At 39.7% G+C, this 25,778-nt stretch overlaps 1 protein-coding gene across 1 annotated transcript; it reads right to left on the bottom strand.

Annotated features, from left to right (window-relative positions):
- Positions 1 to 23,832: 23,832 nt before the first annotated feature.
- Positions 23,833 to 25,531, bottom strand: HTR1A (5-hydroxytryptamine receptor 1A). Its single transcript, XM_027094924.1, has one exon. The coding sequence runs from the start codon at positions 25,118 to 25,120 to the stop codon at positions 23,852 to 23,854; it is 1,269 nt and encodes a 422-aa protein (XP_026950725.1). The 5' UTR covers positions 25,121 to 25,531; the 3' UTR covers positions 23,833 to 23,851.
- Between the last annotated feature and the right edge of the window lie 247 nt (positions 25,532 to 25,778).

The raw sequence follows: 25,778 nt of genomic DNA, 5'->3' as shown, positions 1-25,778 counted from the left end.
ATGTATAACCACTTTGGAACAAAAGCAGCTTAACTGTTTCCTATAAAGTTCAGTATATATTTACCATATGAACCATCAATCCCAATCCTAGCATTTACCCAAGAGAAATGAAAACTTATGTTCACACATAAACTTGTACAAGAATATTTATAACAGCTGTGTTCATAATTGTCAAAAACTGGAAATCACCCAGATGGTCTTCCACCAGTGAGTAGATAAATAAAATGTGGTTCATACATACAATAGAATACTACTAAGCAATAAAAGAAGAATTTTTGATTCATGTAACAGTATGTATGAATCTTAAATAAAGTTTGCTAAATGAAAGAAGCCAGAAACAAAAGGTTGTATGATTCCACTTATATGACTTTCTGGAAAAGACAAAATAATAAGAATAGGAAACAGATCAGTAGGACTAGGGATAGAGGGTAAACTTGACTATAAAAGGACAGAAGGAGAGAATTTTTGAGGTGATAGAAGTGTTCAACATCATTATCATGTGGGTAGATACACAGTTCTCTGAATATGTCCAAACCCATGAAAATGTACACAACAGAGAATAAATTCTTCCTTGTGTACAGTATTGATACTATGTATAAAATAGATAACTAATGAGAATCTACTGTATAGTACAGGGAACTCTACTCAGTGGTCTGTGGTGACCTAAATGGGAAGAAAATCCAGAAAAGAGGGGATATATGTATATATATAGCTGATTCACTTTGCTGTACAGCAGAAACTAACACAACATTGTAAAGCAACTATATTCCAGTAAATTTTTTTTTTAATTTTTAAAAACATAAAAATAACAAGGAATAAAGGGAACACAAAATAGAATGCAAATTGTAATAAATGAATTTAAGTGAATTACAAGTAAATAGCATAACCCTGGTGAAAGGAATGGGGAAAGAAAGAACTAACCTAAATTAACTTTTTAAAAAATATTTATTTATTTTTGGCTGTGTTGGGTCTTCATTGCTGCACATGGACTTTCTCTAGCTGCGTCGTGTGGGTGCTACTCTTCTCTGAGGTGCACAGACTTCTCATTATGGTGGCTTCTCTTGCTTCGGAGCCGGGGCTCTAGGCATGCGGGCTTCAGTAGGTGTGGCACGTGGGCTCAGTAGTTGTGGTTCGCAGGCTCTAGAGCGCAGGCTCAGTATTTGGGGTGCGTGGGCTTAGTTGCGCTGTGGCATGTGGGATCTTCCCAGACTAGGGATCAAACCCGTGTCCCCTGCATTGGCAGGATTCTTAACCACAGCGCCACCAGGGAAGTCCTTAACCTAAATTAACTTTGAAAAATAGTATTTTCACAGGATACTGTTAAGACTAAAGACAAAAGAACCATACACAAAAACTGTACTGTAGCTGGTAAATTTATTTCTTACAGGGGTATATGTCAACAATTTAAAAAAAAAACTTTCTGTGTATACTAGAGTTGAAAAATCAATAAATATAGATAATAAGAGCCATGTTTCTCACTAGTGGAGAAATGTTACAAATAAGGAAAGGGAGAAGGCTAGAATGAACCCTACAGTGTTGGACTGGAATCAGAAATATCAGAATAAACTCAGTTTTTACTTTATACCGAGAGATATATAAAGAAATAAATAATGTGTATAGTAAGATATATCAACATCATGTTAACTGTGACATGTTGCACTGAGAAAGGCACAACATCATTTCTGTGGTGTTCCTGACAAAAATGGACAACCTAACCTAAGCATAGGAAATATTAGACAAACCTAAATTGAGGGAAATTTGATTAAATAACTATTCTTCAAAAGTGTTCTGGTCATGAAAGATATAAAAAGATTGGAAAGTACCACAGAATGAAGAAGACTAGAGAGAAATATAGCTAAATGCAATATGAGATTCTGGATTGGATCCTGTAACAGTAAAGGACAAGTCATGGGAATAATGGTGAAATCAGAATAAAGTCTGTAGTTTAATTAATAGCATTGTACCAATGTCAACTTCTTCATTTTTGTACTATGATTATGTGAAATGTTAAAGGTACAAGGGAACTCTCAGTAGTATTTTTGCAACTTCTTCATGAATCTGAAATTAGTTGGAAATAATTTTTTTTTAACTGGTAAGGAAATGACCCTGGGTAGCCTAGGCCATGTATCTAGAATGGAGACACAGCATATTTAGTCACAGCAGCCAGATTTATAGCTAGGTACACAACCTTGACCATGAAAACTGAGGGTCAAGTTAAAGATGGATATCAAAGAATCAACAGCTAATTCTGTGGCCCAGGTAACCGAAGCATAGCATATGGAATGAGGGACGATTGTGTCACGATTTAGTTCAGAAACACAAAACATGGAAACACAGGTCTCCTGTGTCACTCTGGTCTCCTGACTTCAGTAAGTAGTGCCAATGCTTTCCTGAATGGTCTCACAACACCATCCTGACAAACCCTGTATCTAGCACAGGCCAGTAAGTTTGTCACTACTCTCTTGGTTAGTGGTCTCTTCCCTTAATCCCTTCTGCATGGAATAACTTTACCAAAATGACACTTATATCTCATATCTCTCTACTGTTCAAGAGACCAGAATAATTTCCTGACACCTATTCCACTGCAAATGATGGATTCATAATGAAATTTATAAATTCTTTTTCCTAGCTTACCAGAAATCTTATAACTTTATTCTTTCGAATATGCAAACGAGGTCTAATTATACCAACTGTTTTACTTCTCCCTTCATAAGTCATTGATCTCTGCATCCAAACAACTCCTTCTCTTATTCACTGAGTCCAATCCTATCAGCTTAGCCACACTCATCTCATTTCATGCAAAAGGCAGAATGAGCTGACTTCCCGGGTCCCTTTAGATTCTGTCTGTACTGATCTGATGCAAACTGTATCACCTACTTCACTTACATTGTGTTATTTATGTAATTTCATCCCATCTAATTGTTTCTTGTGTGTACTCGTCTCCACAACTAACGTATTATGGAAATAAATTTTTAATGGATTACAGCTACATATAAAATGCATCCCATATGGCAAAAGATATTTGCTTTGGAGTCTCAAAAGCTATAACAAACACAATACAAATTTTCTCTAAAGTATTTCCTACCACTAATTAAATTTTTCATTTTCTATATCACACAAGTTATGAAAATTCATGACAGAAAAAAATTTTTTAATCATCCTTAGTCCTACCACAGAAAGATAAACGTTGTTAGCAGGTAGATATATAGTCAAGACTTTTTCTTATTCATATGCATAAATATTTATTCATATACAAATATTTTGTAACTTGTTTTTCTCATTAACAATATATTGCTAACATCATTCAAAATCTATACATATGTGCTTATACATTCATTTTCAATTACTACATGGTATTTCATTGTATGGATTACCATTATGAATTCACCCAAACCCATATTATTGAACATTTAACCTCTGTCCAGTTCTTCTGCAATACTAACAATGCTATAAGGCATATCTCTATTAATACATCCTTCATCAGTGGTCTGAGTATTTCCACAGAAGAATTTACTAAAAGTGGAATTACTAAACCAAAAATAACATGCATTGAAAGGTTCATAATACATAGCACCAATTTCTCTTCAGGAAAATTTGTGCCAATTTACATTTTATTAACTGTACGTATGAGTGTTCGTTGTCACCACATTTTCACTGATAATGAATGTTATTCTTTTTAAAACATCTCATTAGCCTTTTATGTCATGGTTTGGTCCACTAGTACAATTCTCAAAGTCATTAGTAAGATTAAACTTTGACTTCTAGTCACTACCAACTACCCATCCATACCTTCAACTTAGACTTGTAAGGATAATTTTTAGAGATGTCATTCAGATAATTTTACACAGATCCCCTTCTCTCCATCTCCATTGCTACCTCACTGTTCCAAGCCACCATCTCCTAAGCCATTGGGGCAACTCTTTAAAAAGCCTCCTAAGGAGCCTTGCTTTATATTCCTACCTACCTGTCCATCCACTAGACAGCGGCCACAGAAATCCTTCTACAATATATGGCACATATCAGGCCATAGCACTGTACTTCCTGATGCAAACCTTCCAAGGCTTCCCAGATCAGCAACAAAAAATTTAAATGTCCTTCTTAGAGACTATAAAATCTTGCTTGTTGACCATAGATCTCTGACTCAGGGGTGAATCCAAACTTTGAGGAACCTAATGTTTACGGAATTTGATGGGCCCAATTCAAGAAAAATAATACAAAATTAGATTCAAGGTCTTGCAAGAACTGATGCAAATGTGGGGCACTGAAGCTTACACTTCGCTACCTTTGTAGTAAAGTTGCATCTATCTTGACCTCGTATCTTGCGACGCTCTCTCCTTCACTCTTCTTCAGCCGCACTGGACCTCTTTGATTCTTCGTAACGCTTGCATTTGTTATTGCAGCTACCTGAAATGCTGTTCCTCCAGACCTTCTTCTGGCTGCTTCCTTCCTGTTATTCAGATCTCAGCACTACTGTCATGTCTTCAGGGAGGTCTTTCCTGACACGCAATAAAATACAGCTTCGTACTACCACCGCTAGTGCCTCTCCCCCAGGAAGCCTCTTCATTACAATATTCTATTTTGCTTTTTATAGTCCTGTATCAGTATCTGAAAGTATCTTGTTTGTTTATTCATTAATTTGTGGACTATGTCTCCCCTCACTAGATCCCAAGAGAGCAAAGATTGTGTTAATACTCTTGCTTTTGTGATCTTCAGTGCCTCAAAAATGTGAGACACATTGTACTTGCTCAATAAATATTTATAAACTGAGTAAAATAATGTATGTATGTATGTATGGATGGATGGATGGATGGATGGATTAATTGCATTCTAGCCATGTAGGTATCTCCCTCAGATCTGGTACTATTTCTACTATACATCTTTCAGAAATTTCTCAAAATACCTAGCCTGTTGATGGCAGCTTTACCTCTTCATCCCCACTGATATAATCTATGTGGGTATTTTTTCCATTTCTTATTGATTGTATTAGTAATTTAGGAAAGGTGAGAATTAAATGTGGGAATGCAAATGACTATCGGAAACTAGAAAATTCTTGTCCAATTTTAAAGTTTTCCATTTTTAACTTTAAGCAGTTAGATTGTAGGCATGACGTGAACAATCTATAAACAACTTTTAACAGCAAATTTATTAGGACAGTTATACTTCAGCAAAATTAACATCTATCATGATATAGTACTTATTTTCATCATCTAATTCTTTTAAAACTAGTCCTTAGTTTCCCTCAGAGAATATATTGTTGTCAAATAATTTGCATTTATAAGTACATTCCTATTAAAATAATGACAGATTAAATAAACTGTTTCACCTAGGTTAGCGCACATCTCTAAACAGTGCTTAAAATCAAATTTAAGGACAGCAGGACCAAATTTAAGGACCAAAGGTTTAGGACAACAGGAGATCAAAATTGTATTTGCCAAAATGCTCACTGACCTATATTCCTGCTCCTTGTTAATATTCCCTGTTTATTCATGAGTTATTACATGGATCAATCACCTTCCTCAGTATACAACTCCAGAAGTGTGATTTATCATTCACAAACTCAGATTTTCAAACTTCTTTATCTGTCTCTAAAGGTGATTTCTGCAAAAGGTACATATATATCTTCTTCCTGACGTTGAGCAGTAAATGTTCTACCAATGACAAGGCCTCATTCTGGTTGACAGAGGACACCGTTAACCTTTTCATCTCTGACAGCCATTTTTAACTTCATAAGAGCTGAAATTGATGCATCTGTATAATGTAGATACCCTAAATATTAATCACTTTTTTAAAAGTCCATTTACCATTAGTTTCTATTTATGCTGAGTTCTAAATTGTTTGCTATATTGTTGGTTCCCAGAAGGCTTCCTGGCATAAGCAGGAGACCAAGAGTAAAGTTTTATTGGCCTTTTCTCATTTTTTCTCAAAGGGTAGAAGATAGTCCCAAATGCCATATATCTCTGCTATAAAGTCTCAGACTCATAAAGTTAACATCATCATGAAGCGCACACCAAAACTTTATATATGAAGATTTTTCTGATATGCCATCAAATATTTTCTAACCTCTTTGTATCTGTAGTTTTCTGTATTTTAAAATCACCCATGGAGTTTTCTTTGTTAATAGCGATTTCTCAGGCTTAACTCCAGACTCAATGAATCAGAATCTCCAGGTGGGGCTACAGTCATTCATATATTTAAAAGCTCCCCAGTAATTCAAATTAGCCGGGATTAAGAACAACTGTTAGAATATAAATATTTACAAACAACTCCTCCAACTTCAACACACTACTTCAGTGAAGAGTATGGGGAGTTTTGATCACAACTCACTTCCTCACCATTCAACTAACTAAATAGCTTGAAAATACTGCTGTGGGTTCATTTTATCCCCTGATTTTCCTTGTTCTCTTATCTTTCAGTGTTTTGCCCACCACCCACTAAACTGCAAATCCCTAGGAATTTCTCCTTTATACTGGGACATTGAAAGCCTTCACCTTCTCTGTTGCTAGGCTACCCTGTCTCCCTGTGGGTATGCCAGAATTTACCTCAATCTACAGCCTAGGTAATAAGTGTTTAACTGCAGAAAACGTGTATGAAAACTATGTGCCTCTTTGGTGTATCCATAGTGCTGGATACCTGGCAGAAACGCAATAAAAGTATTAAAAACAAATCCTTACTCCAATCTATAGACCCTAAATTTTAGGAAACGTTTGATTGACAAATAAGTTAAGATAAGATGATGGCTTTGTAAGTTTTCTCTATTCATTCATTTTCAAAGGTTTGTGCAAGTTGCTGGAACGTATTTAAATAGAACTTATTCTAAGTAATCAATGTTTACACAAAGATAGTTTACACTACGGCTCTACTTGATTTAAAAATAATTACCTCAACTATTCAAACAGAAGGTATTATGTCACAATGTTAACAGTTTCCAAGTTAAAGCGTGAGTATCTAGCTCCTGACCAAAATAACACAGTAGGAGCAACTCTGAGATGGAAATGACAGTGGATTCCTCCTCTAAGTTAAATATTCTGAAAATCACTGACACCTTTATCCAAGGTTAACACCACGGTTTTTAGGCATCGATGCTTGTTCCATTTCTCACTTAAATCTGTATCCTGACTGATGGCATTCTGTGATAAATGCATTCATTATTCAAGAGCTGAAAGAGGAGTCATAACTTAGAAATTGAAGAGGAAAAACATGGAAAGCCCATATTGCTTGAGCTGTCCCAGTTTCAGCATGGCTACATTAGCAGAATTTATAGAATTAATTTGAGATTTACTTTACTTGAATGCCATGATTAATGCTAAATGTAAACTTCAAGTTACCACAAGTGAACTTAATTCTACATCAGTAAAGACATATGTTTTAATTAAAATGATGATCTGAGATAATTCAGTGTTTACTAATAGATAGATGGTGACCTTATTCTCCTTGGATTTTTCATTTAACTGAGGAGACAGGAGAAACTGAGAGAAGACCAAACAGGCTTTTTTGCACACTAGTACTTCTAGCCTGTTTTCCTCCTAAGAACGTAAAATATCTCCCTCTTAATTCCTCTCCATCAGCAGATTGGTAGATATGCTTCTTTCTCAGGGGATTCAATGCTCTGTGGACAGAGAACTGGAATCTCTAACCAGACATGTAAACTTAGGATAATCCATTAAATTCTCTGTGTCTGTTTTGCATCTGTAAAAAGGCATATTTATTTGGAAACTCTTCCATTTCTACACCCCAAGGATAATATAAGAATTATATGACATTCTAAGGGTAAAAGCTCCTGGAAAAGCTAACAAGCACTACAAAAACAAGGTAGAGTTTATGGCATTTTTATTCTTGCACTCTTCTTTTTTTTTTTTTGCGGTACGCGGGCCTTTCACCGCCGTGGCCTCTCCCATTGTGGAGCACAGGCTTCGGACACACAGGCTCAGTGGCCATGGCTCACGGGCCCAGTGGCTCCGTGGCGTGTGGGATTTTCCCAGACCGGGGCACGAACCCATGTCCCCTGCACCGGCAGGTGTACTCTCAACCACTGCGCCACCAGGGAAGCCCTTGCACTCTTCTTAAATGCATGCACTACCTCTTTGCTAGCCATCAAAGTACTTCGGATTTGTTTCTTTCCAAAACATGAGATCACGTACCCATCCACCTAGATCAGAGTTTCTCAACCTTGGCACTATTTATATTTAGGGCCATGTTTAGTTGTAGGGACTGTTCTGTTTAGCAGCATCTCTGGCCTCTACCTACTAGATGCCGGTAGCACCCTTCTCATCGTGATGATGAAGAATGTCTCCAGATGTTGCCAAATATCACTTGGGGGTGGGGGTCGCAAACCACCCCCAGTTGAGAACCACTGACTTATATCTTAATTTATACATGTGCACATAAAAATTATTTTCTTAAAAGTACATCATACTTTATAAGATATGCTTAAGTATGTCAAATAATAAATTATATATGTATATACATAAATGTTCCTGAAAAGAATCAGTGATGATGCTGTCAAATCCATTATTAGCACACTAGATGTTATTAAAATATGACTTAAAGGGTAAGAGGCATGTGAAACCAAGCAATTAGAAAAGTTACACAAAAAAACTATCAAGGTGAGAGCACAATATTAGAAATTCTTAGCAATATAATATTCGAATATGATCAGATACCATGTCATCAAAGCTTAAATGGCAAATAAGAAACAGATAATTAGGTCAATTTAAGATTAAGCTTTTTTCTAAATTGCTAAAGCAAAAACTGTAATGTCATCAGATGACACCAATCAATTGTGTGTGTTTGGGATGATTAAGGCTTAATTATATAACAATGAAGAATGAGAACAATGGCCCAGACTCTTAATATTCTGTGGATTTCACAGTCAGCTCTTGAAGTCTCCATTATTTAATGACACTCTGTTAGGACTAAAATACAAGAAAAGAAAATATATAATTTCCTCACATTTTACGGTTTTTATTACTATTGTTTTGGCAGCTCAAGTATAGCAGCCATCTGGTTCTTCTGCAGAAGCATAATAGTGGTAGCAGTGTGGTCCACTGTGAAAACCATCATGAACTGAAAGCAATGATAAGTTCCCCCACCCCGCTAGAGCTAGAGATCAGGGAGAGAGTGAGAGAGAGAGAGCCTCACTTCAAAGTCAGGCAAAAGCAAAGCAATACAAGGAGGTAAGAAGATTGATGCTACATTTTCTACTATGTAATCAGGTACCACACTCATTCTTAAGTCTTACTTATTATCTTATTTCTTTAAAATAAAAGCTCTATTTTACGGGCAATGATAGTTTATAAATGCCCTCTTATTTCTCCCTCAGACATTTGAAAAAGCCACTAAAAACAGCTAGGTAAGTCTGACTCCTACTTAACTCTCTTCTGTTTCATGTGATTAAAAAATCCGGATATTACATCTAACATTAGATATAATTTTTCTCCCTGCTCTATAGCTGTAAAACGAATGACTGACCCAATCATAGGTTCTGCATTGAGTAAAGATTAAATAACTTTTATTGAGTAGGCACTATAGAGCAGACATTTTGCTAAGTATCTCCAGATATTATCTTGTTTAATCTTAGTGCCAGATTAGGCAGAACTGGTCATTATATGAGAAGTAAGCTTGACTATGGGGGATCTTTTTGCCAGAGAATATTAACTTAATTGTGGTACTCAAGACAGAATAAAGGGGGGAGAAATGGGAGAGAAGCAGAGGGAATAGAAAACAGTTGAGGAAGCTAAAACAATCACCCAATCATCTAGGCATGAACTAAAACCTAGAATGAGAAAGTGGGAAATTAAAAAATATATAGAAAGGACATGTGTGAGAGATATAATAATAGAGGAATAGGAATTGGTAATGGGGGAAGTTGGGGAAGAGCAGTGAAATAAGCCAGGCATCAGCCATTTACTATAAAGCCAGACTATCTAATGTCAGCTGATGACTCAGAGAGCTTGACAATTAAAGAATACCTCTGCTATAAAGTCACTAGTGCAATTTTAGTTGCATTAACTATTCTAGACCTTCTTTACTATGCTGAAGTCATTGTCCATACTCCTATCACTTGTTACCTTACTTCTTTCATTTAAAAAAAATCATCAGGCACAAATACCCTCCCGGTTGTCAAAGTTCCAATAATTAAGAGTCCTGTAGATTTTTAGAGAGATAATGGTGAAGTGGAGGAAATCAGAGCAACAGCCAGCCCTAGAAGGTACACATATGCTTTGATTCCCCGATCCCTAAATTTTGGATTATGCCAAATGTAGTGGAGAAGCAAGAAAAAGAGAAAGAGGCCAGGAGGGGCAGAAAAAATGGTCATACGTGCTCGGCTTAAAGGTCAGCACAAACTGAGAGGCAACTTTCACCAAGTGCTGCTGCAGCCTCCAACTCCACTCAATTTTATCTGGCCTTCTCTCCAGCTCCCAGGTAACAGATTCTCCGGTACAGATGTGCTTTCATTTTGATTGTTCACCTGGGGCATCCATCTAGACATGTAACTCTCGAATTAAACCACTGACAAGTTGATCCTCATACAACATCTTCCTTTCTCCCCGAAGCTGGATTATGTCTCTACCTGTTCACACATTCTCCCTTCATCTCCTATATCACAGAATGTCTCCACCTCAAAATTTAACCCTTCAACCTCTAGCCTTCTTCAAGACTTTGCTTCTTCAATTATTCCTTCTTTCACCAGAACCTTCAGTTCTTCCTGCCTTCAATCTTCCTTCTTTGTTATTTCTATTTCCTCAGTCTCTATTGACATGCATTGATTTCCTTTTATCTAAAAGAAAAGACATGTTTATTTCATCTAACCCTTCCCTTTAGTTCTTCTAACAACATAACCTCTCACAGTAGTGTTCCACATGCAATGACCTCATGGCTTCTCTGTGCCCCCTTAGCTCTCATTAGCTTAGCTGCTTTCTTCCTCTTTCCCTCTACTGAAATTGAATTCTGTAAATTTATCAAAGACCTATTTCTTCTTTCCCAGAGTAGCACCTTCAGTTTGTAATTTCCCTATTTCTAGTCTATTCTACTCTCTCATCTCTAAATGTGGGTTTTTCTTTAGCAACTTCTTTCACATCCAGTCCATATCTAAGATCTCTCAGCTCTTTCTTTGCAAACGTCTATTATTAATCACTCCCTTATCAGTCCATCCACCATCATGGTAGTCTAAGCCATGCCAACTGCAATAGCCACCTAAGTATACTAGGGAACTCTTGAATAATCTCATGTAGTAATACAGGAAGTGTTCTTGGCCATTTGTATCTTATTATCATCTACCTACATGTAAAAGCACATGGCCTTGAAAAACTGTTACTAGAAATGCACAGTACACCTAAAATCAGATAGTTTCATTTCCCTTGAGATAATTTATATGTTATAACTGTGGAAATATACCATATCACAAGATGTTCTACAGTATTTTTGTTTTTTTGCATAATGTCATTGTGATTAGCAGTATCTCTGTTAAAGGATATGGAATTCCCCCCTCTCAGTTGTCCAAATGATAAAAGAAAAGTTGTCATTGTACGCTATCCTTGCTAATCAACTTAGTCAATTTTCTTTTTCTTCTGGGCTGGCCTGCTCCTCCACCACCTTTGGCATGATCCAAAATTGAGAAAATGAAGATAAAAATGGCAAGTAGGAGACTTCAGAAGGAAGACAGGTAGTGCAAGTTTTGAGAGACTAATGGGGAAAGCATAATGGAAGAAAAGGATGCCTGAAATAAAAGAAAAGGCATTGAGGACTTCCCTGGTGGCACAGTGGTTAAGAATCCACCTGCCAATGCAGGGAACACGGGTTTGAGACCTGGTCTGGGAAGATCTCACATGCCGCAGAGCAACTAAGACCATGCGTCACAGCTACTGAGCCTGAGCTCTAGAGCCCACGTGCCACAACTACTGAAGCCCACGTGTCTAGAGCCCGTGCTCGGCAACAAGAGAGGCCACCGCAATGAGAAGCCCACACACTGCAACGAAGAGTAACCCCCACTCACCCCAACTAGAGAAAGCCTGCGTGCAGCAACGAAGACCCAACACAGCCAAAAATAAATAAATAAATTTATAACAAAAAACCCAAAAAGTAGACTAAACACACTCCAGTATTAAAAAAAAAAAAGAAAAAGAAAAGAAAAGGCATTGAAAATCAGTTTGCCTACTTCATAATTTTCCCAAAGTCCCAAGGAGTAGCCAAAGATGTGGCTCAGGGACCTTACTGTAAATGCACTCCATAAAACTAAAGCCAGAGCAAAACTAAATCTCTGAACTAAGGCACCAGTGATGGGCACTAGTCTTCCTCTTGGATACCCAGTACTATTCAGAACATGCACTGAAGGTTTGTCATCTTGACCTATGTCCATTCCTTCCCAGCAGGTCTGTACTTTGACTAGAATGGAAAGAAGTTGGTAGTCACTTCAGTTATCTAGAGCAACCTCCCTGACAGGACACTGTACATTTTTCACCCAGTGTATCACTTATAGATTTTTTATATTGATCAGGATAGACTAACTGATGTATAAACAACCCTAAAAATCTCAGTTTAATTAATTTAAACTCAGGTTTCATTTCTGTTCATATCACAGTCAAAGGCTGGATGGTAGGCTGTGAAGTGGAGAAGATTCTGGTCTACATAAAGAATTGGAGATCCAGGCTCCTTATACCTGTGGTTCCATCCTCCTCTAGGTACAAGGAATCCTCTCTGTTTAGCTTCCAAATGGGAAAAGAAGATCATTCTGGAGGTTTTTACAGGCCATCCTTCAAAGGAATGATATCAATTCTGTACATATTATATTAGCCTAACACCAGCCTCATAAGAAAGGAGGTTAGAAAATGTAGTCTAGTAGTGTGCCCAGGAAGAAAAGGCCTTGGATATTGGTGAACACAATCAGCATCTAATACATTATTAATTCATAATAAGATGTTGTTTTAACCAAAGAGAAAGTATTAACACTAATGTCAATGTCATTAATTATTATTAAGGTTGTTTCTAGAATTGTGGATACCCACCCAGATTCTTTATGGGAACTGAATGCATTAGGACCTTTCTAACACCCTAATGCATGGTCAAGCCCTCCTAAACCTTGAACTGCCTGTGCATGTCCATAAACAGGTCATGATTACACAATTGCATTGTGATAATGCACACATGTCTAGTCATTATTAAAAAATGATGGACAGGCCAGTATTATCCTAATATCAAAATCATATGAAGCTATAACAAAGACAGAAAGTTATAGACTGATATCTCTTATGAATATAGATACTAAAACCTTCAAAAAATACTAGCAAACCAAATCCAGCACCATAGAAAAAGAATTATACACCATGACTAAGTGGGATTTATCCCAAGAATGTAAGGTTGGTTTCACATCTGAAAATAAATTAATGTAATACACCATATCAGTAGAAGAAAGCAAAAATAGCACACGATCATCCCAATTGACCCAGAGAAAGCATTTGATAAAATCCAACAAACTTTCATGATGAAGACACTCAACAAAGCAGGAAAATAAGGAAATTTCCTCAACCCAGTAAAGTGCAACTATGAAAAAATCCATAGTAAACATCATACTTAATGATAAAAGTCTGAATGCTTTCCCTATAAGATTGGAAAAATGACAGGATATCTGGTCTCACCATTTTCATGCAATCTTGTACTGAAGTTTCCAGCCAGGGAATTGGGCAAGAAAATGAAATAAGGCATCCAGATGAGAAAAGAAAAAGAAGTAAAACTATCTTCATTTGCAGATGGCATGATGTTGTATATGGAAAATCCTAAGAAATTCACTAAAAGACTATTAGAATAAAGTAGGTTAGCAAGACTGAAGAATAAAAGATCAATATACAAAGATCTACTGTGTGTGTATACACTAACAATGAACAATTTAATAATAAACTATAGAAAGCAATTATATTTATAATAACATTGAAAAAAAGAAAATGCCTAGGAATGAATTTAACAAAATATAAACAAAATTTACACTGTAAAAACTATGAAACATTATTAAAATTAACTAAAACAGACATATAAATGGAAAGCCTTTCCATGTTTATGAATCAGATGATTTAATATTGTTTAGATGATGATGATACTTCTCAAATTGATCGACAGATCCAATGCAATCCCTATTAAAATTTCAGTGACTGTTCTTTCTGAAATTGACAAGCAGCTCTTAGAATTCATATGGAAAATCAATGGACACAGAATAGTTGAAACAATCTTGGAAAAAGAGAACAAAGTTGAAGGACTCATTTTTTTATTTCAAAACTTACTACATAGTTACAGTAATCAAGACTTATGATACTGACATAAGGATAGACATATAGATCAGTGGAATAAAATTGAGAGTCCAGAAATAATCCCTTACATTCATGTTCAATTGATCTTCAACAAGGGCACTAAAAATAATTCAATGAGGAAAAACAGTTATTTTTTTCAACAAATGGTACTGGAAGTGCAAAAATCTGAAGTTGAGCCCCTTGTTTACACCATACACAGCAGTTAACTGGAAATGGATTAACTATCTAAATATGCAAGTTAAAATTATAAAACCCTTAGAAGAAAACATAGGAGTAGATCTTTGCAAATTTCTCAGAGGCAACAAAAGAAAAAATAGATATACTGGACTTCATCAAAATTAAAAATGTTTTTGTTGCAAATGATAACATAAAGAAAGTGTATACAGATGGCCAAAAAAGCACATGAAAAGATGCTCAACATCACTAATTATTAGAGAAATGCAAATCAAAACTACAATGAGGTATCACTTCACACCGGTCAGAATGGCCATCATCAAAATATCTACAAATGATAAACACTGGAGAGGGTGTGGAGAAAAGGGAGCCTTCCTCCACTGTTGGTGGGAATGTAAACTGGTACAGCCACTATGGCGAACAGTATGGAGTTTCTTTACAAAAATAAAAATAGAGCTACCATTTGATCCAGCAATCCCACTCCTGGCATATACCTGGAGAAAAACATAATTCAAAAAGATGCATGCACCCCAATGTTCATTGCAGTACTGCTTACAATAGCTAGGACATGGAAGCAACATAAATGTCCATTAGCAGAGGAATGGATAAAGAAGATATGGTACATATATAAAATGGGATATTACTCAGACATAAAAAGAATGAAATTATGCCATTTGTAGCAACATGGATGGACCTAGAGATTGTCATACTGACTGAAATAAGTCAGACAGAGAGAAACAAATATCATATGATATCACTTATATGTGAAATCTAAAAAAAGGGCACAAATGAACTTATCTACAAAACAGAAATAGAGTTACAGATATAGAAAATAAACTTATGGTTACCAGGGGGTAAGCGGGGGGAGGGATAAATTGGAAGATTGGGATTGATATACTACTATATATAAAATATATAACTACTAAAGACCTACAATATAGCACAGGGAGCTCTACTCAATACTCTGTAATGACCTATATGGGAAAAGAATCTAAAAAAGAGTGGATATATGTATATGTATAACTGGTTCACTTTGCTGTACACCTGAAACTAACACAACATTGTAAATCAACTATGCCCCAATAAAAATTTAAAATAACTAAATAAATGGCAGAGCTGGTTCCAGGACCTAAAAAAATAAAAGAATAAAAATAAAATAAAATAAAATTTGGATCATTCTTTAAAAAGAAAGAGTGTAAAGGCAATAGAATTGAAGAAAATATTTGCAAATCATATATCCAAAAAGAGTTTAGTATCCAGAAAATATAAACAGCTCTTACTACTCAGGATAAAAAGACCATCTAAGTTTAAAAATGAGAAAAGACTTTGAATAGATATCTCTCTGGATAAGATATACAAATGACCAATAAGCACATGAAAAGGTGTTCAGCATCTTTAGTTATAAGTGAAATGCAAATCAAAACCACGAGATACAAATTCCAACCAACTAGGATGGCTATCACCAATAAGACAGATAATAACAAGTATTGGAAAGGAGAAATGGGGAGAGACCCTTTTACATTGTTGGTGGAATGTAAAACAATGCAGTTACTTTGGAAAATATTTTGGAAGTTCCTCAAAATGTAAGACATGGAGTTATCACATTATCCAGCAGTTCCATTCCTAGGTTTATACACAATATTATGAAAACATGCCCACACAGAAATTTGTACATGAATGTTCATAGCAGCATTATTCATAATAGCCAAAAAATAGAAACAACCCACATGTTCATTAATGGATGAATAGATAAATAAAATGTAGTATGTCCGTGAAATGGAATACTATTTGGCAATAAAAAGAAATAAAATATTGATACATACTACAACATGGATGGATCTTTACAACGTTATTCTGAGTAAACGAAGCCACACATTAGATGATTGCATTTGTATGAAATGCCCAGAATAGGCAAATTCATAAAGATAGAAAGTAGATTAGTGGTTGCCTAGGGCTCAGGGTTTAGTGCGAAATAGGGAGCATCTGCTGGTGGATACAGAGTTTATTTGGGGGAAGAGTGATGAAAATGTGCTAAAATGAATTGTGCTGATGGCTGCACGCCTCTGTGAATGTACTGAAAACCTTCAAATTGTAAACTTTAAATGTGTGAATGCAAAGATGTGAATTTTATTCCAATAGAACGGTTTTCAAAATAAAACTATACAACATAGCAAGAAGCAAGCGGTAGTATAGTAGGAAGTTAAACTCAGGTAACTTGGTGTGTTGAAGACAGGTTTTCTTCACCATGTAGGGTACATGACACAATTCTGGGGCTAGAGGACTGTATGAGGCTTGATAGGATCCGCTTCGGCGCTTCCCATGACCTGGCTGGTCCTTATCCTGAACAGGTTGAATATTCAAACTTTCAACCTAAATTAGTCTGCTGTCAGGACCTGGGAGAATCCTACAATTTGAGAACACAAATCCCCAAATCTGCCATTTCCTAGCATCACCTGTTGGAAATATACCCTTTGTAGTTTTCACAGTAAATTGTCTAAGATTTAAGATTTACTTGTTCGAGCGCTCATTTCCTACCAAGCTAAAACCTCACGCCTTCAATAACTCTTTCAAAGCAACCATTTAAATATAATCTTATCAGTAAGCCCTTCCCTGAACACCGTACAAATTAAATAACAAGAACCTTTCTCTCCACCTTGGCACTCTCTGTATATCTTACTCTAGGTTTTGGGGGGTTTTTTTGTTTTTCCCCATAATACTGATCACCATCTGATATATTACATATACATGTGGTTTTGTTGTTCATTCTCTCTCTCCTCCTCTAGAACGTAAACTTCTTCAGGTCTGTGACTGTATCAGTTAGCTTTTCACTATGACAAATTACTCCCCAAATTTAGTGCCTTAAAATAACAACCATCTATTTAGTCCACAAGTGTGTGCCTTGACAATTTGGAATGAATGAAGCTGGGAGGTTTCTCTGAGGTCAGTTGTGCTCACTCTTGTATCTGCAGTCAGCTGCTGAGTTAGTTGAGATCTGTCTGGTCCACCATGACTACTCTCTGCTCCAGGTGACCTCTCAGTCTCCAACAAGGGAGCACAGGCTTGTTCACATGGTGTTTGGGCAGAGTTCTGTGGGAGCACGTGAAGAGTGCAAGGCCTAATGAGTTCTGTACACAGATCGTAATCACATTAATTCTGACCCGTTTTATTGGTCAGAGAAAGTCACGAGGCCAGCTCACATTTAAGCAATGAGAAAGCCTCCATAACTTGATGGGAGAAACTAAACACCACATTGAAAAAAAGGTGGACACGTGGAGGGGAATAACTGTGGCCATTTTTGTAAACAATCTACCAGAGAGACTTCATCTGATTTTCATTTTGCTGTATCCCAAGCTCCTAGAACAGTGCCTAGCCCATAAGTGCTCCAGAAATATTAGTTAAATCAATGAATGAATGAATCACCTGCCTACCACTCCTGAACAAGAGGCTGTTCCATAAATCACCCCTTCACTGTTGCAAATCTTTACAATATAGTGTACGCTTTCAAGACACTACAGTGTGAATATTTGCAATTAGAATCCTGTTTCTACTGTTCTTTTAAAATTAAAACCAGCTTTCAAAGTTTGATTTCTCTCTTTTTAGTTCTTGCAAAGTCAGACTGATTGCTACCAGAGACCGTGAAGCACACCATATTTCATAGAATGCTTCTCCTCCAACTACTTTGGAGAAGTTTCAAAACACTTTCTCATCAGTCTCCACAGCCAGCCAGCCAAGTAACAAGATAGGTGAATCCTACTGTCTCCTCTTTCCTTTCCCCCTTCCTTCTCTTCCCAGCCAACCTACTTCCTTTTCCTTCTTCAAAGATGAAACCAGCTGAGACGCAACAGAAGGACCACTCGCCAGTGTAAGACAGCTCCTTGAAATTCTGGCCTGGCGAACTTTCTGAAAGGCTGAGCAATTCTGCATGGTTATAGACAGGCAGCTTGGATATACCTGAGTTAGGACTGGATATGGAATTGTCTGTGAACCCAACTTACTTCCCCATCCTTGCCATTGCCACATGAGCAAAGTGATTTGGAAAATGGAATTCACTGGATATTTTGGCCTCATGGATCTAGATTTTCTAGTGATATCTAGTTTAAGGATCAAACAAGTCTGCTGTGGTTCTTGATAAGTGGACTTGAAGAGCAAACTGTATTGCTTTGCTCTTCACTTGATCAGCTGGACAGACCCAGTCTTCTGGGCTTCAAATAACATTCTTGGCACACTGCCTAACATGGTGTGTTTGGGGTACTCTCCTTGAAAGGCTGCTGTAGTCCCTTGGAATTGTGCTCCTCCAAAAACAAAGCACACATTCTACTTTTAAAAAACACATCAGTAATCAAGGAATTGATCTGACCATTGCTCTATGAGGTGGTATTCTTCACATAATCACCCAAATGACAGATTGTTCAAATGCTGTGCCATGTGTATCAGTACCTTTATCAGCAGATCCCTTCCATCTGGGCTGGGAATTCTTTTAGCAGAGAACAAAGCCTTTTCATATTTATAGATAGAGCTGAAAAAACAAAGACCCGTAGGAGAAGCAACTCTGGACTTTCCCGTTTCTGTCATTCGCCCAAATCTCCTTGGCTCAAAACCGCACTGGCATTTTTAGCTCCCTTTCTCTTCACATCCAGGCACCAACCCTTGCCAGTTCTCTCTCTGCTGCATTTGTCAGTCTTACCAGCATCCCACATTCAGGCATTTATTGTTTCACACATGCACCATTGAAATTACCTGCAAACAATACACTTCTGCTTTCATTATTAGTGGTTCCCCACTTAAAACTATAGTTCTTGTTTTTAACCTGGTATTATAATGCTTCCATATATGATCTCTAGCATATTTTTATGTATGTACCAATTACTATGTGAATCTTCTGCTTTGGCTAAAATGGTCTAATTAGTATTTCCAGAAGGATCTGCTATTTCAAATTTAAGTTGCATATTATTTGTGAAAATCACTGGGCAAAATCACAAACATTACATAAATGTGAATTGTTGTACCTACCCCGGTCACCCTGTTGTCACTGTTTAATGGTTTAATGAGTTTCTCCTTATTCCTATGCTCTGCCCCTTACTCTGCTCAGAACATTCTTCCTCTATCTAGTTACCTTAATCCCCATTCCTTTGGTTCTAGACTCATCTTCTCTCTCTATTCCCAGACACTTTATGTTGTTATAACACATGGGAAGTTTTGATCCTGCATCTTTCTCTAGCATTACCACCTTCATAATCAACCCAGACTGATACACGTAGGAATACAGGTAAAAATTTCATTCCAGGTCCCCCACTTGACAGAAAAAGGGAATCAGGCTGTATTTGGCACCTCATGAAGAATGTTTGGCCTTTTATATCACTCCTCATGTATTCAGAGGTTAATCCTTGTTGCTCTACACAGCTTTCCCTACCTAATCTTCCCTACCCACGCCCAGCCCACAGTGATCTTGTCCTCTGAATCCTTATAGAGCCAAATTCCTGTGATTTGTCCTGTTTAGATGATACATATATTCTGCTGTGAGTGTTTACTTAACCATAGTAATTTATTCTTGAATACCCAAGTAGGTTGAAACTCCTTCAATGTGCCAACAGCAGCTTATATTACTTTATAGTCCCATATTTCAACATTATCCAATAGAGCCTGACATGTGATAGCTGCTAATTGGTTATCTGGGCTTGTTAGTCACACTGGAAGCAACTGATAAAAATTCTCTCTCTCCTAATTGGAGTGTTGATAAAGGTTCAGAAGCCCTGTAGAAAAAAAAAAGCTACTGTCTGCTTGGAGGAAGAGACACCAGGGAAGAGAGCAGAGGCCAAGAAGGGAAATACCCAGAATCTAGAAGACAAATGTGCCAAATGCATCATTTTACTCAAGGTCAGGGATGTGTTTATGTAACACTTTTCAAATGAAAAACCCTCAATTCCTGTCTTACCTTTTCATTATTGGGAGAATATGTATGTACATACACAGCCTAAATTAGGCTTCACACAGCTTCAGAGTGCCCTCTTCTGTGGCCATAATAGCTCTGAACTTTGTTTTCCCCTTGAGGCTTACTAGGGTTTACCCTGCCCTGCAACCCTCATTCTGACACCAGAAAACAGTGAAATTAACAAACATAACATGGGAAACAAAAGGCCTTACTGATGATTCCAGTATGGAAAAAGAGAGCATTTGAATTAATTTTAATATAGTAAAAGATCTTACATATAAAACCCCACTATCAAATGAGACCCAGCCAGAAAGGAAGTTGCCTTTCCACTTTTAATGAGTGACAAACCCCAAAACAATGTGTTACTTCATTTGAAACTAGGGAGGCTATTTTCTTCCAGCTGGACATTGGGGGGAAGACAGAGAAGGTGGTTCATCACCACCCACTGCTTTAAAAAGGAAGCATGAGCCCCTGGTGCTTATACTAGAGGCTGCATTTCTCTTCTATAAGTCCCCCACCCTGTCCATATTAATTAGACAGATGCCTAAATCTTCACTAGTAGGTGTCAGGGAAAATGCATGGTCTCACGGCTAAAAGATGAAATGTTACCTTCTAATTCCAGAGACAGGAATTTTTAAAACAGAACTCACTCATCTACAATGAGTTTCTGTACTAAAACTAAATTTGTTTCTCTAAGTGACAGATCCCTGATGTGTATAGCAGGATCTTCTCCTGATAACTGTATTTTTTAACTTCAGCTTTAAAATTATACAAATAAATACAAGTAGACAGCGATTCTGATTAAAATAAAGATGCATGTGTTACTGATATCAGTTTATTGTAGCATTACAATGATTAAAGTCCTTTATTGTCACAGGGAAGAGTAAAGGTCAATTTTAATGCATATATACTTTACCTTAATGCAATACTTTAAAAGGAAAAAAAAAGCATCAGGGGTTCTTTAGTGCTATGCAGCTCTTTTGCACTTATTCCTCAAATTTCTCTATTGCTTTGGCAATTATATACTCCAGTTGGATGCTCCTTCCCCATTCTTGTGTAAATCCTCCAAAGCAGGAAGAACAAATGCCCAAAAGCCATTGCCATAGTTCTGTAAAAGACACAACTAAATAGAAGTCTCAAGACTTCAAATGCTGACCAAGGCATAATTTGGATGAGCAAATTTCAGACTTGAATTATTTTATATGTAGAATTTGTTCTTAAAATTTAGAAAGACATACAGCAAAGTTTGTTTTTTCATATGGCTCTACTTAAATTATTGTGAGCAAAAAAGAAAATGAATTTTCGAATAAATAACTGATGGACTGCAGAAGTCTCCCTCATGTTATCCACCATAGTCCCTTTCAAGCATTACATATGCATAGACAAACCATCCACTAAGTTCCCATAGTTCTTATAGTTTCTCTATATTAATGGGAGACGATGCTTACTCTCAGTTTAGGTCCGAGAAAAAGATACCAAATGGAGCTTTGTTCGGTTTGGCAAACAATAAAATGGCTACAAGTGATAGAGCTGTCTTTTCACCTTAATTTTAACACAAGTGAACTTTTTCATTGGCAACTTTTGCAACATGGCTCTCAAAACAGCCCAAGCAATCATTCAAAAGGTACACATGAAGGGAGAGGGGCGTAAGAATCAATAATGTTGTGCAATTATTGGAAAACGAATTTAACTATAACAAACCTCTTGACCCCGGTCACATGGATGGAAATTTACATTCAAATGGAGCACCGAAAAACTTCCCTTCTGGGGACAGTAAAGATAACCAGTTTTTCAGCAGGAGTGGCAAGGCTGAAAGAATACTTTTAAGGGGAAGAAAGCTTGGAGTACTCCACATATTCAAATGGCAAGAGGCCGGTTTCCTGGCAAACCTGTGTTGCAGGGCAGTCAGGCCAAGGAGCAAATGTACAAGAGTCTCCAGGACTCTGCAGAGAGAGCACACCTAGCTAGTTCTTTAGGGCCTCATTATTTAAGGTAAGCGCCTGTGAGGTCACAGATCGGGGGCCCATTCTACTGAAAGCCCAAATTTCCCTTTAGGGAACCAAAGTCGTGGTTAACTAAGTGTCCTGGACGTCCTGCAGAACAAATCCTGTGCAGTGTTAGGATGCGCTAAACAGACCTATCTCCCTATCCGAAAAGGGCGAGGGGTGGAATTAGGAGGAAAAGAATCTGCTTCTTTTGGATAAACTTGCTCTTTCAGTTTCCAAGGGGAGTGCCAGCTAGAGCTCGGGCCCACCTGGAAAACGCCACCCCGTGGGACTTGCTGGTCTTTCTGGTCTCTAGAGCTTGGCTGGACCTAGAAGCGCCGGTTTCCGCAAACCTTAACTGTTGTTTACCCTCTCTTCAGCTGGTCCTGGGGCGTAGGCGGAGGGAAGGCTCCAGTCGGGATTAGTTTTCAGTGCGCGCTGAGCGCACGCCAGACCTCAGAGAGGGCGCAAGGCTCGGGGATTCCCTGCACGTGGCACGACCCCCCCCCCACCTTGCCCCAGCGCGCGCAGCGTGGTCGGCGGGCGCCTCCCACAGTAGGTAAGTGGCGATGCCAGCCAGTTCAGACTCGCCAGCAACCTGTAATAACAGAAGTCCGCTCTCCCTTCCCAATGACTGTCAGCTTCTTTGGTGAGTGCTGACACCAAGGCAGGCAAGGGTAAATTCGTTCTACCTCGCTCTGCCCCACTGCTCTAGCCTTGTACTTACAGGTCCACTCTAAGAGACAACTTCCAGCCACTTGTTTTGAATCCAAGAAAACAAAGCATGGGGCTGTTCCCGGGCGAGTTACTCTGGGAATCTGCACCAGGAGGCGGAGATTCCCGGGGACACCTTAGGCACCGGGAAAAGCAGACCCTCCCAGATTTCCCGACTAGCAATTTAGTGCATAGAGACTCGCGAGGGCATAAAGGGAAGATGGAAAAGGAAATAAGGGATGAGACCGCAAAAACAGTGAACGTTTCTAGGGCAAGAAGGCGGGCTGGGATGGGGTTGCTGGGGAATGAAGCAAAGTCCTGAACCTTAAGTTCAAGTTGTAGCAGTGAGGCGATCAGGTGGGAGCCTTTAGTGGGCGCGGCGGCTGGGTGTACACTTTCTTCTTCTGTGTGGATTTTTTGCCTTGAACGGGTAAGGCTTAAACTTCCGCCGCGAAGATTTGGGGGCAGAAGAGGGAGGAGGCAATTGCTGGAATCAAAAGTGATTCCCAGACCAAAGTTTGAGCCAAGGTCGCCTCTCACAGACTCTAAGTTTTTCCCAGACTCTCTTGCCCCGCGGCTGTAGCCTCTTTGCATGGGGCTCCCTCCTTCCCCGCTGGGAATAGAGGGCTGGGGGAGGGGGAGGGGGTTTGGAAGCAGCGCGCGGAGCAGATGTGAATGTTAGAGGAAAAGTAGCAAAGGTTTTGATTCCAGAGGGCTGGGTGGAGTAGGCCTACGCGCCAGCTACGCCTCCATCATCATCGGCGGCAGAACTTGCACTTTATGATCTTCTTAAATGCGTTTTGGAAGTCCTTGTTGAAGTAGGCGTAAATGACAGGGTTGAGCAGAGAGTTGGAGTAGCCCAGCCAGTTGATTATGGCGCCCAACAGGGTGGGCATGTGGCAGCTGCTTTCGCAGAAGGGCAGGACCAGGGCCACGATGAAGAAGGGCAACCAGCAGAGGATGAAGGTGCCCATGATGATGCCCAGCGTCTTCACCGTCTTCCTCTCGCGGGCCAGGGCCATCTTACGCTTGGCCTCGGCGTTGCGCTCATTTTTCTTCTCGAAGGAGGCGGGGACGCAGGGGACAGCACCGGCCTCGCTGGGCAGCGGCAGGTGCTCTTTGGAGTTGCCCACCCGGTGCACTTCGATCACTTCCAGGGCGGCTCCTTCGTCGCCCTGCCTCACGGCTCCATTGGCGCACGGAGCCCCTGTTGCCTTGTTCTCCATGCCCGGCCTCCAGTCTTTGCTACCCGGCTCACCATTTACGCTCTTTCTGGGCTGCGGGGCTGGCGACGCCCCAAGGCGGTTGTTGGCTACCTTCTTCTCCTCCTTCTTGACTGTCTTGCGGATGCGGAATCGCGCGGCTCGGAAGATGCGCCCGTAGAGAACCAGCATAAGCAGCAGCGGGATGTAGAAAGCGCCAAAGGTGGAGTAAATAGTGTAGCCATGGTCCTTGCTGATGGTGCACGCGTCGGGGTCCGAGCGGTCTTCCGGGGTACGCCAGCCCAGCATGGGCGGGATGGAGATGAGGAAGCCAATGAGCCAGGTGAGCGAGATGAGTGCAGCTGCGCGCCGGGGCGTCCTCTTGTTCACGTAGTCGATGGGGTCTGTGATGGCCCAGTACCTGTCCAGCGCGATAGCGCACAGGTGCAGGATGGACGAGGTGCAGCACAGCACGTCGAGGGCGATGAACAGGTCACAGGTGACCTGTCCCAGAGTCCACTTGTTGAGCACCTGGTACAACGCGGCCATGGGCAGCACCAGCACCGACACCATGAGGTCTGTGACGGCCAACGAGCCTATAAGATAGTTCGCCACGTTCTGCAGGGAGCGCTCCAAGGCTATGGCGGCCACCACGCACGCATTGCCCAGCACCGCGCAGAAGATGAGCGTGCCCAGCAGCAGAGAGGTGATCACTTGGTAGCTGAAGGTCACGTCGGAGATGCCAGTAGCGTTGGCGCGTGTCCCGAAGGGACCCTGGGACGACGTAGTGTTGTTGCCCTGTAAGGGGCTGAGCACATCCATGCCTGCGCGCCCGGCAGGGGAGGGGAGGGGAGAAAGAGCTGCGCCAGGATACCCCTCGCCCCTCCCCCCGGGGTCTTCCGCCCCTCTTTCCTGGGGAATTTCAACGGGGGAGGGGATGCAGGGACTCAAGCAGGAAGTTCTTACTGCTCAGGCGAAGGCATCTCCGAGGAGCAGCTAGCTTCTAGGTGCTCCCTGGGCTCTCGTAGTCCAGCGCGCTCAGAGACTCCAGCTGGGAAACGAATTGGCTGGAGAAGAGCTCCGGGATCTCCGGGAGGCGGAAAGGTGGCTGGAACGTTTGTCTCTCGCTGTCCATTTTATTTTGCCACTGCCTAACTGGCTGCCAGACCCGGAGTCTCCCCACCAGAAAAGAATCTCCAATCTTAGAAGTATCTGGAATAGAGAAACACCGTCCTCCACAGTCACTCTGTAACCCTCCTCTCCTTGCTTCTCTCCCTCCCTCTCTCCCACTCCCTCCTCTACTCTCTTCTCATTCCCTTAAGCCCCCTCTCTCTTTCCCTTTCTCCCACTAGTTTTCCCTTTCAGTCTCCCTCTCCCTTCTCACTTCCCTTTATCTCCCCGGTGTTGCTCCGACAGCCAGTCTACCTCTCTCCTACGCTAACCCTCCCCCCTCCCCTCCCGACACTTCCCCAACCCTGAG

Source organism: Aethalodelphis obliquidens, unplaced genomic scaffold, assembly GCF_003676395.1.
Source record: "Aethalodelphis obliquidens isolate GAN/ISIS:26980383/991018 unplaced genomic scaffold, ASM367639v1 scaffold4, whole genome shotgun sequence".
NCBI lineage: Eukaryota > Metazoa > Chordata > Mammalia > Artiodactyla > Delphinidae > Aethalodelphis > Aethalodelphis obliquidens.
Note: the sequence above shows the minus strand (reverse complement) of the source record. Positions and strands in the feature narration are given on the sequence as shown.